The sequence below is a fragment of the Polypterus senegalus genome, chromosome 3, assembly GCF_016835505.1.
Source record: "Polypterus senegalus isolate Bchr_013 chromosome 3, ASM1683550v1, whole genome shotgun sequence".
Lineage (NCBI taxonomy): Eukaryota > Metazoa > Chordata > Cladistia > Polypteriformes > Polypteridae > Polypterus > Polypterus senegalus.
This window is the reverse complement of record NC_053156.1, coordinates 276,663,471-276,677,068: the sequence shown is the minus strand read 5'-3', so window position 1 is coordinate 276,677,068 and position 13,598 is coordinate 276,663,471. Positions and strand designations below refer to the sequence as shown.

The following is a 13,598-nucleotide window of genomic DNA, read 5'->3' as shown; positions in this document are numbered from 1 at the left end:
ATAACTACCTATGAATGCTTTGAAATCACTTGAACTTTTTTGTTCAGCACCTCCTCACTTACCAGTATGAGAAAACTCCCACTAATGATCGTACTGTTTGACTCAGCTTGATGTCTTGTTATACAAAACATCAAGCTTTTATAGTTCCCCCTTATTTTTGGGACACTATTCCTGAAAACTCCTCATTTTTATACCATTTTTGGACCATGTTTACAGGAAATGACACCATTATGATAAAGAGTAAAAGTGTCTTCAACAAAAATGATCAGAAAAACTTGAAGTTGTGAATGCCACATCAACTGACTCCAGAGGTACATCTCCTAATGGGAGACGAGGGGTCAAAGTTACTCCGTTAAACAAAACTTAAACAAATAGGGATCAATAATAGAGGTGTGTGGAGTGTTGTTTCATGCTATTTTGAATGTGTTTTGATATTTAATTCTTTACTGGTGGTCCCAATCCTCTAAGAGCCACTCTCAAAAGGCAAGAAACTGCATATTTCAAACATTGGCATGTGGGGTATCATTTTAGACTATTTCAAGGTTATTTGTGATCCTTAACTTGGAATCTAGCCCGCTATGGACCTCCATCAGAGGGTAAAAAAACAAGTTTCAATTACAATTGAGAATATATAGACCTTAAAGATTTAAATTGAAGCACACATTTCAATGTTTCAAATATCTGATGCAACTGTTCTTGTGTATTATGTACTTCTACCTCATGAAGTAAATCATCACATTTCTTATGAAAACCCACCGAATTAAGAAGGCTTACTCTAGTTTAATGTTGAAAGCAAAAGAATGCGTTGCCAAAATAGAAAAGTTCTGCTTGCTCAAGATGAGCCACCAGAAGTATCAAAATACATTAGGACTTCGAGACGAACTGAATGACGCGACTGTTTAAAAAATGTAAGAAGTATCAACTGCTATTTATCTTGAACTTGGTTTTTTTATTAAGATGTTATTTTAGGACTGTAGGCTGAACGTTTTATTAGTTGTTATTTTAAAATGGCTGAGTGAGATGATACGATCATAATTTCCTGTCACGCAGTGCCCAGCCCGACACCGTCTTTATGGAGTCTGCATGTTCTCCCCATGACTGCGATGGGCTTTTCTCCAGGTACTCCAGTTTTCATCCCTCATCCCACAGAGGAGCTTGTGAGGTTCACAGAATATCTAAATTGAACCAGTGTCTACTTTCGTTACTGCCTTGTGGCCAAGAGTGCCCACTTGGTGAGCTCCAGCCCATGGCACCCCTTTAACTGTATGAAATGGGTGGGTGCTGTTGTTTTGAAGACTATTTAGTTTGTCCTTATAAAGCAGTGATTTTTGTTTTTATTCCTGCCCATGGGTCAAGCAGTAAATATATTTATATAATGGCGTCAATAATTGTATTACTTTTCCCTGCATGCTTGGATACTTTTATTATGTACAGAGAGTTTCCAGCTCTCCCACGTTTCTCGTGTTTTGTTGGAGACTTCGTATTAAAAATCAGAAGTGTTTACAACAAATTTCTTTAGGCGGGACATAGACTTCAAACTTTCTTCCATTAATTAAATCCATCGCAACAGACAACCACTGGTGTAACAGGAAAGCGGAGGCTGATTTAAAAGCAGCGCCCACCCAACTCCCATAACGCTCGCGCCCGCTGGCCGGCCCTCCTAGAATTTCTCAACCCCGATTGGGCTCTTATAAAAAAGTCGGGAGCGCGCCTGTCTGGCCAGTCTTACTGTCGTCGAAGGAGACGCGCGTTGTTTGGGTGATTTAACTGGCAGGAGACGCAGTAGCGGCATTAGCCTCGAGCGAAAAGTTTTTCTGGCACAAAAACTATCGCTGCAGCTCGCACGTAAAGAAGATTAACGGGACCTGTGGTGGGATAAAACTGCGAGCTCTGAAGAAAGGACAGCAAGCGAAAATGCCGCTTATTTCCCTGTGTGCCGGAGTCCTGCTCCTGCTCGGCTCGGCGGTCATCGCTCAAGTCGCAGGTAACCCGCTCCAGTCCACTCTCGCTACCCTTCTTTTCGAAAACTAGACGCAGACCGACAAAGGCCCCCGTGTGGCTTTAAGTAAACCTGTCTGTAAAATAATTACTGGGTTGCGTGTTTTTACTGTTACAAAGCGGCGAGAAAAACAAGCAGTGACGCGCTTTTTATAGTCCGATTTTAGAAACCTTAAAATGCGAAGGGACAGACAGATTTGTCGAGTCCTTTTAGTGATCTCAGTAAGCATTGCTTTTGATTCGTCTGCTGGCTTGTGTTTGAAGAAGATGGAGGGGAAAAATAAACGAATATCCGACTTTTAACAGCGGTGAGGAGTCAAGCAAAATGACACCTTTTATTGGCTTACTAAAAATATTACAACATGCACGCTTTCGAGGCAACTCAGACCCCTTCTTCAGGCAAGATGTATTGTAATGTAATGGAACAGTGTTGACAGAAAGTGAGGACGTGGCTTCATTTGGATGCAGTGTCGCATCTGACTTGCATGACAGTAAATACACATCAAACCGTAACCGCGTCCAAAGTCATCCTCTGTTTCGAAAGTCGACGAATAAGGTCGAGGTCAACATGCATGCGCATCGCATTTCTGATTGTGCATTCCCATCTTAAGTCTTGGCCCAGAAACTGTTACAGTGTGGTTTGCATGTACTATTCGTGTGAGTTTATTCTGAGTGCTTGGGTTTATTCCACATCCTAAAAAAACGGCAGGTTGACATATAGAGTTAGATTTATATAGCGCATTTCTAGACACTCAAAGCACCTTTCATAGACAGTAAGGCCTTGTTCACACGGGCGTTAAAATCGAGCGTTTTTTTGCGTTCGTAGCGTCCGGTGAGCGCGGATCAAGCGCCGAGTGTTTTCTACACGTAGGAGTCAATGAGAGTGTTCACACGGGCTTTGGTGACGTGCGTTTGTCCGGCAGCGCGTTTATACGGCATCAAAAAAACGTTGCATGCAGCTTTTTCTTGGCGTTTAAAACCCAACGAACGCAAGGAAACTATGGAGGAATATTTCGGACAAAATGAAATAAATAAATAAATGCGTAAATAAATAAAAGTACTGTGAAATGTGAGCATAAATAAATAAATGTGTCATGAAATGACAGCCTTAATAAATAAATATGTCATGAAATGAGAGCATAAATAAATAAATGTGTCACGAAATATGTTTTTCGTTGCTTATTTATTTATTTCATTTTGTCCGTAACATTCCTGCAAACCGTCATGAAATACGGCTTGAAATAAAACTATCAGTTTCACTCATCAAAGTTGAGAGGGTGGGCTCTAACACGCCCTCTAGTTACTGATTGGTGAATCGATAGCACAAGAATTAATTAGAAAAATGCTTACTACTGCCGATGAAATGGATTCTGCCGAAGATATTACGTATTTCAGAGAGAGAATTGAAGATTTATCGGAAGAAATTACAATGTTGGCGGCCCTTTTAGAACTGAGTATTTGACCCTTGTTTTACGAGTAGAAAGTCTGTTGCATATTCGCAGCTACTTTTTCAAACAACTGTACAGCTCTGATCAGTGGTAAAGTTGTTCAGTTCAAAATATTAGGTGGAGCTGCTTTGGGCATTTCATGTCAAAGTACCTAAACTAATACAGCCGTTGCAGCTTACTGTATATCAAACTGGCTCATTCGTCTTGTGATCGTCTTCTCTGATACATCATACAGATCTGCAATCTGTTGTACTTTTAAACCGCATAACAGAAGGTGTTCTATTGATTCACCTGGAATGTCAAAGGATGGACGTCCAGAGCAGGGTACTGCATCACCTGAACTGGAGTGTAGTAGAGTCTGTTCCACCTGTTCTTCGATAATTTCAAAAACAGTTTAATCTATATCGGAGTCTAAAAGGGCCGCCAACATTGTAATTTCTTCCGATAAATCTTCAATTCTCTCTCTGAAATACGTAATATCTTCGGCAGAATCCATTTCATCGGCAGTAGTAAGCATTTTTCTAATTAATTCTTGTGCTATCGATTCACCAATCAGTAACTAGAGGGCGTGTTAGAGCCCACCCTCTCAACTTTGATGAGTGAAACTGATAGTTTTATTTCAAGCCGTATTTCATGACGGTTTGCAGGAATGTTACGGACAAAATGAAATAAATAAATAAGCAACGAAAAACATATTTCGTGACACATTTATTTATTTATGCTCTCATTTCATGACATATTTATTTATTAAGGCTGTCATTTCATGACACATTTATTTATTTATGCTCACATTTCACAGTACTTTTATTTATTTACGCATTTATTTATTTATTTCATTTTGTCCGAAATATTCCTCCATAGGAAACCGCTTCTAGTTCGTTTTCTGCGCGTTTATTTTACGCTTCGGAGGACCGGATATATATAAGTTTACATGTTGTATATGAAAAAATATTAATATTTTTATGTTTTCATATACAACATATATATTTTCATATTGCTTATTTTATTTCATTGTCTCATGTAATTTGTAAACCATGAGCCTATTAATGTTCTAATATAATATTTGATAACGATTATTTAGGGGGGGCAACCCATGGCTGGGGGTTGCATTTCAGTGCATAACACCGGTGTAAGCGCACACTCGACTGCTGTTTCCTTACCTCAAAGTGACAAGTAGTCTCTCTTCGGGGCTAACACCAAGTCGCATATTGGTTGATCGGCGTGCAATGTGTCATTGCACCAGCTGCAGCAGACAATCAAAAGTGGAAACCGACATCCGACAGTAATTAAAAAACTTGCGCGGAAATTTTCGCATTTCTTCATAAAGCACAAAAAAAACTTCCTTTAATTAACCTGACGTTGTACAGTCAGAGGATGAACCCAGTAGCGGCGGCGATTTTTTCTCTCCCTACGTCTCCGTATTACGAGTATTTTTAAAACAAGAACATTAATATCTAACATAGCAAAATGGTCCATATTGTACGGAAGCGTATTACTGCCACGACATAATAAAAAAAAATATGCTCACTATCACGTTATAACGTGAAAATATTACATTATAACCTGAAAACATCACGTGAAAACGAGAAATTGTATCATGTGATAACGTGAAAATATAAGATTATAACGTGAAAACATCACGTTAAAACGACAAATAGTATCACGTTAAAACGTGATACTATTTCACGTAATTACGTGATAAAGTGTCATGTTATAACGTGAAACTTTTTTGGTTATCCAGTGAGGAGTGCACGTCTGCAAATGAAACGGCTCATTTACACGACTTGATCAAATTCTACTTTATGCTTGGGGTCAGACATGGAGATTCTGCTCCTGCTGACTAAGGTGGATGGTTTTGTAATAAGTATGCGTACACTGAGAAGAATTTTAAAAGACATGGGGCTTTACAGAAGAAAGAATCAGTCCGACATTTTGGAGGTAGCATCATTTCTCATTGACCTGCTGGAAGGGCACGGAAGGCTCCATGGATACAAGCTACACCATCTCAGCTGCATTCAAGTTAATAAAGTTTCTAGACCCCCGTGGTGTTGAGCAAAGACGGAGGAATCGACTGATGCGACGCGTGTACATTAATCCTGGACCTAATTTTATGTGGCATGTTGACTCTTATGACAAACTAAAGCCGTTTGGAATATGTATAAATGGAGCGATTGATGGTTTTTCAAGGCTCATGATATGGCTTCATGCTTATTCAACAAACAGCGATTTTACGTTTTAACGTGATACTATTTGTCGTTTTAACGTGATGTTTTCACGTTATAATCTTATATTTTCACGTTATCACATGATACGATTTCTCGTTTTAACGTGATGTTTTCACGTTCTAATGTAATATTTTCACGTTATAACGTGATAGTGAGCATATTTTTTTTATTATGTCGTGGCAGTAATACGCTTCCGTAATATTGAAAGGAGGCACCTCAAATAAAACGACAAGGGCTTTCATATCCAGTTCCCGACACTGCCTCCGCAGGTTAACACACAAACTACAATTTGGGCTGCAGGCTGGCGTTAGACAGAGACAAACGAACGCCGGTGTAGAAGTCAATCGATCGCCACCACAAAATGCAACATAAACGTCTAGGACGTTCAGAGCAAGTTCGTTTATCCAAAAACTTAACGCCCGTGTGAACAAGGCCTAAAGGAGCCACTTCCACCAACATCACCGCCACACAGCATCCACCTGCATGATGTGACACCTCCAATTTTTGTGCCAGCATGCTCACTCCTTCTTTCAGCTACTCCCGTTAGGGTTTGCCACAGTTGGTCATCTTCTTCCATATCTTCCTGTCCTCTCCATCTTGCTCTGTTACCACCATGACCTGCATGTCCTCTATCATCACATCCATAAACCTTCTCTTAGGCCTTCCTCTTTTCCTCTTCCCTGGCAGCTCTGTCCTTAGCATCCTTCTCCCAATATACCCAGCATCTCTCCTCTGCACTTGTTCAAACCAACGCATTCTCGCCTCTGTGACTTTGTCTCCCAACCGTCTAACTTGAGCTGACCCTCTAATATCCTCATTTCTAATCCTATCCATCCTCGTCACACCCAGTGCAAATCTTAGCATCTTTAAGTCTGCTACCTCCAGCTCGGTCTCCTACACACTTGCTATTTTGGAGAGTTCTCCCTCTTTAAAGATGGCAGTCTAAGGGTCCAGATGGGAATGCAGAAATAATCTTTATTACACAACATAGAGGCTTGACCATGGTGCAAATGCTTAAACTAGGAAGTGCATAGGTTTATATTAAATTTCTTGTCCTCAATGCAAAGTACTGTCATGCTTTTCCTACCATTACCTAATGTCCATCATTTGACCGAAACTAGCCATCATTACTTCATACCCTGTGCAGGTGTCCAAAACGTATTCATTGATCAATTCCCACCATTTAAGTTGAAACCAGGAGACCCACACATGAGATACCGGGCTGCTGATATTAATATTTACTTGATGTATAAGTATCTCTCAAGGCTGATGTTTTAGCAGCTGCTTTTCTAAAACAGTGCCTGCTTATCTTTCTCATAGCTCACACTATCCTTTACCTTTCACTACCTTATATTGAAGTTTAAGTAGCAGCCTTATGCTATAAATATATTAGTAGTCTTTCAGCGTCCATATACGAATGACAAAAAATACAGGCATAAGTTTTTAATAATTCTTATATGAACTTAAGCATAGCTAATATAGCATGTTTTGCTTTAACGTTTTTGAATATGCATTAATCCATACTTTTAAATTCTCTATAATATTAGGTGGTGAAGTTGGAAAGAGAGAGAAAGAGAGAGAGTTACCCAGTTAGATACAAGCAGTGATTAGGGGGCTAGAATGAACAAGGTCATGGTGGGCAGTATAGCCAGCATGACAACTGACACGACAAAGGCCGAATATGAATTGGTCCAGCTGTATACGAGTATACAATGTGAAGGATGGGCATCTCAATCAGGATCTTGTCCTGGCCACTGATGGTGCTGGTTTAGGATTCTTTCTTCACACAGTCCTGCATATGAGAAGTGGGTTATGAAAGTGAATGGTGGTTATGTTATGGTAAAGCATTGCTTTGCAACAGGGGTGTCAAACTCTGATCCTGAGGGCTGCAGGTTTTCATTCTAGCTACATCAAATAACCAGTTACTCCTGCTAATTAATGGACATTTTTAACTTAATTATAATTGACTAACTTATTTATTTTACTTAAATAGCAGGCAAACTATAAAGAGATGCAAAATAAGCCAACAGACAACCATCTAACTCAAGGATTTCAGTGTTGGAGGGCCACCATTTTCACTCCAATTAATTTCCTCTTTAGTTGTTAATGAGACCCTTTCTTTAATTCAATGGCTTGTTAGTTTACCCATTCTGCCATACCAGTCATTTCCATAACCATTTTTTTTCTGAGATCACCATCCAAATGGTTTGCAGACCATTGCAGATCCAAATTTCTCAGACCTTCACTCTTTTTTTCTATTCAAATGTTTTATTGAGGTAGATATTGTATGAAAGACACAGGTGCAAATAGGATCATGGTTAGCCTGATCACCTGTTGGCTTGCTTTGCATTCATTATTTGGCCGGTTAAAGGAAAAAAAAAATAAACCATTAAAATGCAAGTCAATGAAAATCAAGGCAGCACTGTATGCTCCATTTGCATTAATATTTGGATTAATAATGGATGAAGTGGCTGGAGCTAAAAGCAACTGCCACTGTAGGTCTCCAGGAACTGTGTTTGACACCCCTAGATAACAGGGTTGAGTTTGGAACTCCCATAGTAATTTTATTCAAGTAACTAGTTGTGCTACCTGTTTAAAATGGGTTGAAATAATAAAGTCTAAAAATTATATCTGCTCGATTGTCACTTTCTTGAAGTAAAACTAATTATAAAAAAGGGTTGAATTCTAAGTAATGAACACACAACTCAATGTATTCAGTGTTAATGCTTGAAGTGCACCATCTATTGGAATGTATTTTGTAAATCATGTGGTAATAAAATGTATTGCATTTTTCATTCAGACAGGCAGTGCATCTCAAGCATTAGTGCTGCTTTTATGAATCCCACACTAAATGGCAAATTACAGGTACATAGCCCTGTCGTGGAAAAAGTGGGTATTTTTCATGTCTAAGTTGTTGGCTATGGGGCGTAGAGTTTTTGAAAACTTCTAAATGATCCTGGACTCGATTAAGTGGGTTATATAAATTATGAATGGTTGTAATAATGTGTGTAATTAAAAAAAAAAATATATATATATATTTTTTTTGTTTGTATGCATGTATATGTGTGTATGTGTATATATATGTATAAATATTATGGCACATATATATATATATATATAGAGTAGCAGTGTGGATAGGGAATGATGTGTAGTAAGATTGTCATGTGATGAGGCACTGACTTCAATTTTGTTGTGATAATATATGTGATCTTTTCTTTACTGTGGGGACAGTCCTTTTCAAACCCCTATGCAGCAGCTGATAGGTGCTGTACCTTGAAACCCTTTATATTAAATATACACATATAAGGCCTTCGCTACCTTTTTAGTATCTAGTAACTTGAGAAAAGAAGTTGCACTTAATAGTCTGTCCACATCAAAAAAAAAGGACTTTGGTGTTTTTTCAGGTGGTCCTTGTTTTCTCTGTGCTTTCAACATTCTGATTAACTTCATAATTGTTCTGTAAGCAAACAGTTTTCCTACCTGAAAAATGCCACGTCTTTGATGTTTCAGTGTGGAAAGTATAGTTTTCAAATACAATCTGAAAATTGTAATGTGGACAGAAAATCTGCTATTGTGGACTTAGTCAAAGCTCTTGAATTCCATTTTGCTTCTAGGTAATTGTGGACCACCTCCAGTGATTCCTAATGTTGTGCTCAAATCTGAATATATGGACAAGCAAGAGTTTCCTGAAAACAGCAGAGTTGTTTTCACCTGTGAACCTGGGTACCAACGATCAAGAGGGGTATATGTTACTTATTGTCGCAATGGCCAATGGACAGTGAATCTGAAATGTGAACGTAAGTAGGACACTGTTTTTCACTGTCAATTTCTTTGGTTTTTTTTAATATATTGGAGTTAATTTTAGAAGCAACCATTAATGTTGTTCACCCCTGCCAGGTAGTTTATAGAGCCATTATTACAGAAATCAACCTAATATTTAACCTGTTCAGTACAGTTAATAAAAATGCCTTGAGGCGGATAAAGGTGTACTTAAGAAATTTTAATAGCAAGTGTCATCAACAGCAGTTTACAAATTAATGACAATTAAATTATAGACTAGTAACAATCATTTCAATTATGTTAGACTAAAGTTACCGTGTGGAACAAATTTATACTTTTAAGTTAAAAGCTTCAAAGATTGCTTTAGCAAAGCTTTAAACTACCATTAACGAGGGTGATGCTTGAAAACACTACTCTTGAGGAAACACAGGAATATCTGGGCCCAAAATGACTTCACCCAAGAGAAAGTGTTTGACTGTTTATCCTACTTTTATGAGCTTGTTGTACTGACAGAAGTTGTTAGATTTTCTCTGACAAAACATATATATACTTTTTTCACATTTTGCTGTGTTGCAGGCATATGCTAAAATAATTTTATTTTTGGCCCAAATAAAGCAGTACTATAATGACATTTCTCCTCCTTTCGTATGCAGGATGTAATTTCCAATGAATTAGTTTGTTGCATAGACATGACATGAGTCTTCTTTTAAAAGTTCAACAACTTTATTTCGAACAACAATAACAAATTAATCTTATAGCAGTTTGTAAATATTACGACATGGTCAAAGTCGGTATTGCTCCATTTCATTCTGCCCGCCAAAATTCCCCACTCTCACATCTGGAATCACACAAAACATATCTCACATGCGCACAAGAACTCTCACTGAAACACATGAAATTAACAATGGTACATTTACAAATATTTAAAAACTACTCTTGTTTAAAATAAGAGGTTCACTTAAATTACAGCTCTTACAAATACTATATACCCCAGAATGACAAAGTGAAAGCAGGATTTTAGAAGTTTTTGCGAATGTTATTAAATAAAATAAAAAAAACTGGAATATCCTAATTGACACAAGTGTTCAGACCCTTTACTCAGAACTTAGTAGAAACTCCTATGACACAGACTCATTTTGGGTCTGACATGACAACCCCACAGCATAATGTGGCCAATACCACACTTCACTGTTGGAATAGCATTACACCAGTGACGAACGGTGCCTTGTTTCCTCCAGACATGATCCTAGAATGGGATGCACCTGAGCCAAAATTCAGGTGTCCTAATGAATGGTCGGAATACTTGTCTTAATGTGGTATTTCATTTATTTATTTTTAGTAAATTTGAAAAAGTATCTAAAATCCTGTTTTTACATTGTCATTCTCAGGACTTCAGTCAAACAAATTTCTCAGTAATAAATATCACCCATTACAACAAAGCAAATTATCCTTATGTAGAATGGGGTTTTTACATACATCACTCTGTGTTTTAATGTTTTATAGGAAAGTCTTGTGGCTCTTCAGAGGACCTCATGAATGGGTACTTTGAATATGAGGGGATCTTATTTGGAGATAAGGCTCAAGCAGTCTGCAATGAGGGGTAAGTTGATGTGTCATGTTAATATCAGCATGTGGATAAGGGTTCATTTGTTTTCAGTCCTTGGGTTAATCTTAGATATTCAACTTAAAAAAATGTTTCATTCTTATTTGAATAATGGATTAATGTTCAGGTTTCACTATGTAATTCTCTAAAAGCAATGTTAAAGAGGCTGAAAAAGAGTACGGCTGAAGCCACAACAAAATCAGGAGTGATACCAATTGCCAAAAAAGCAGGGTTTAAGCACCTGACAATATTGTTAGATGCTTTTTGCACAGCATGTTGTTTTCTAATGCATCCTTGCCCATTTCAGCCTTTTTTGAAAGACGTAAACCAAGCACTTACTTTAGTAATTTTCAGGGCAGCAAATGTTTTGTTGCATCACAACATCAGTGGAACAAATCCAGGATCAGTGGAAAAGAAGTCCTAAAAGGAAAGTTCTCTAAATTTGTGTGGATTTTCTACAGTAAATCACATGGGGATTAGAAAGTATTTTTTCAAGCTTACTAGTTAATTAAACAGTGTTGGAGCAACTTAATCCAAACAGAAAATTTAAAGCATTTTTGAACTGATCTTTTTTGTATGTATCTTGCAGATTTCATTTGGTTGGTAAAGGTTACAGAACATGTCTTGCCAATGGGCAATGGGAGGATTACATGCCATTCTGTGAAGGTATTTGACTTTGAGCCACATGAGATGTTACTTCTCCATTATTACTCTCTATCTATACCTACATTGCAAACAGAAATGTGTGTTGATGTGTGTGTGTGCTTAAGTTCAGTATCCATGTTCAGAATTTTTATTTATGCTTAGATCTGTATTGTTTTGAGCATATTTTCAATTTAAATGCATCTTTTAAGTTAATTTTGTTCTTTTCAGATTATCTGGATAATTTGATCTCCTTTTGTTTCTATCATTACTTTCAATGTTGCTTACTTATTTTAAATCCTCACTCATAAAATACTATATAATACATCTTTAACCGTGAACTGTTATTTTCTTAATGCTTAGATAGATAGATAGATAGATACTTTATTAATCCCAATAATGTATCTATCTATCTATCTAAGCATTAAGAAAAAAAAAATAACAGTTCACGGTTAAAGATGTATTATATAGTATTTTATATCTATACTAATAAAAGGCAAAGCACTCACTCACTCACTCACTCACTCACTCACTCACTCACTCACTCACTGACTCATCACTAATTCTCCAACTTCCCGTGTAGGTAGAAGGCTGAAATTTGGCAGGCTCATTCCTTACAGCTTACTTACAAAGGTTGGGCAGGTTTCATTTCGAAATTCTATGCCTAATGGTCATAACTGGAAGGTATTTTTCTCCATTAACTGTAATAGAGTTGAGCTGGAAAGACGTGGGGGGCGGAGTTTCGTGTGACATCATCACGCCTCCCACGTAATCACGTGAACTGACTGTCAACGCAGTGCGTAGAAAACCAGGAAGACCTCCAAAAAGCGCTTAAGAAAACATGCATTATATAATTGAGAAGGCAGCGAAACAATAAGAAGCGAGCGAGTGACGTATACTACCATATTCATGAGTGCTGCTACCTCGGAAAGAAAGCAAGGTGTAAACCTAAACTTTAAATTAAGTTCATAGACAGGCTACGCTGGCGTTTCACATGACCACAGGTAATGCGGGATACAAGTTTAATGAGAGGGCGAGGATATAAGCGAGAGTTTTGATCACTTTGTAACTAAGTTAAAATTGTAGGTGAAGGGTGTGCTTATGCAAATTCGAGAGACTGTGTTTGTGGGGGATTGACAGTTAAGGCGGGTGGGGGAGTCACGTCATCATCTCCCCTCCCATTCATCTTATTTCGCTCTGAGCTGAACTCCGCGGCTAACGCCGTCTTCCGAAGCAACTTCGTCAGACTACTCACAGAAAAATCCACAAGTTAATACACACGCTGTTTCTAGAGTTTCTCCACACTGAATCCTCCAGGCACTACTTACAAAAGGTCACATTGACAATCGTGTTACGTTATTTTTAAAATCTTTCCTTTTCTTAGCACAAGCACAGCTGAGAAGCTTGATGCATGTGCTCCATAACGCGTTAAAAATAATGCATTTAATCACACTTTGCATTACAAGCAAAGGGAGCTTTTGTCAATGCATGATTTCCTGGTACACCGATTACATTGATCAGCGCATCCCGATTCATTTTACCCTCGCACCACCTTAGTTTGAGAAGAAGTATGAAAAATATGAAGTTAACACAGAAAAACAGATCACCAATTCAAGCTTTATGAATAATCGATTCGCCATCAATAATTGTTTTGGTAAAGCCATCCTCCTTCCATTTTATAATTTTTCCGCCACTAGCCATGATTAAATGAACGGTAAAAAAGTAAGAGCAAAGCGAGGGTGACTTATTTAGGCAGGCATATATATGACAGCAACACTCATGACAATGTCAATCATGTTACGTTATTATTAAAATGTTTCCTTTTCTTTTCATTACTTCTTTAACACACTACTTCTCCGCTCGGTAGGTGGTATTTTGCTATATATATATATATATATATAT

The 13,598-nt window shown here is 37.8% G+C and overlaps 1 protein-coding gene across 1 annotated transcript in view; it reads left to right on the top strand.

Annotated features, from left to right (window-relative positions):
* Window positions 1-1,696: 1,696 nt before the first annotated feature.
* The window catches only part of LOC120526182 (sushi, von Willebrand factor type A, EGF and pentraxin domain-containing protein 1-like), a 33,557-nt gene continuing 21,655 nt past the window's right edge, over window positions 1,697-13,598 (top strand). Inside the window, exons 1-4 of the mRNA XM_039749207.1 lie at window positions 1,697-1,984; window positions 9,286-9,468; window positions 10,955-11,051; window positions 11,644-11,720. Of these exons, the coding sequence (XP_039605141.1) occupies window positions 1,915-1,984; window positions 9,286-9,468; window positions 10,955-11,051; window positions 11,644-11,720 (427 nt within the window). The 5' untranslated portion in view covers window positions 1,697-1,914. The remainder of the gene's footprint in view (window positions 1,985-9,285; window positions 9,469-10,954; window positions 11,052-11,643; window positions 11,721-13,598) is intronic.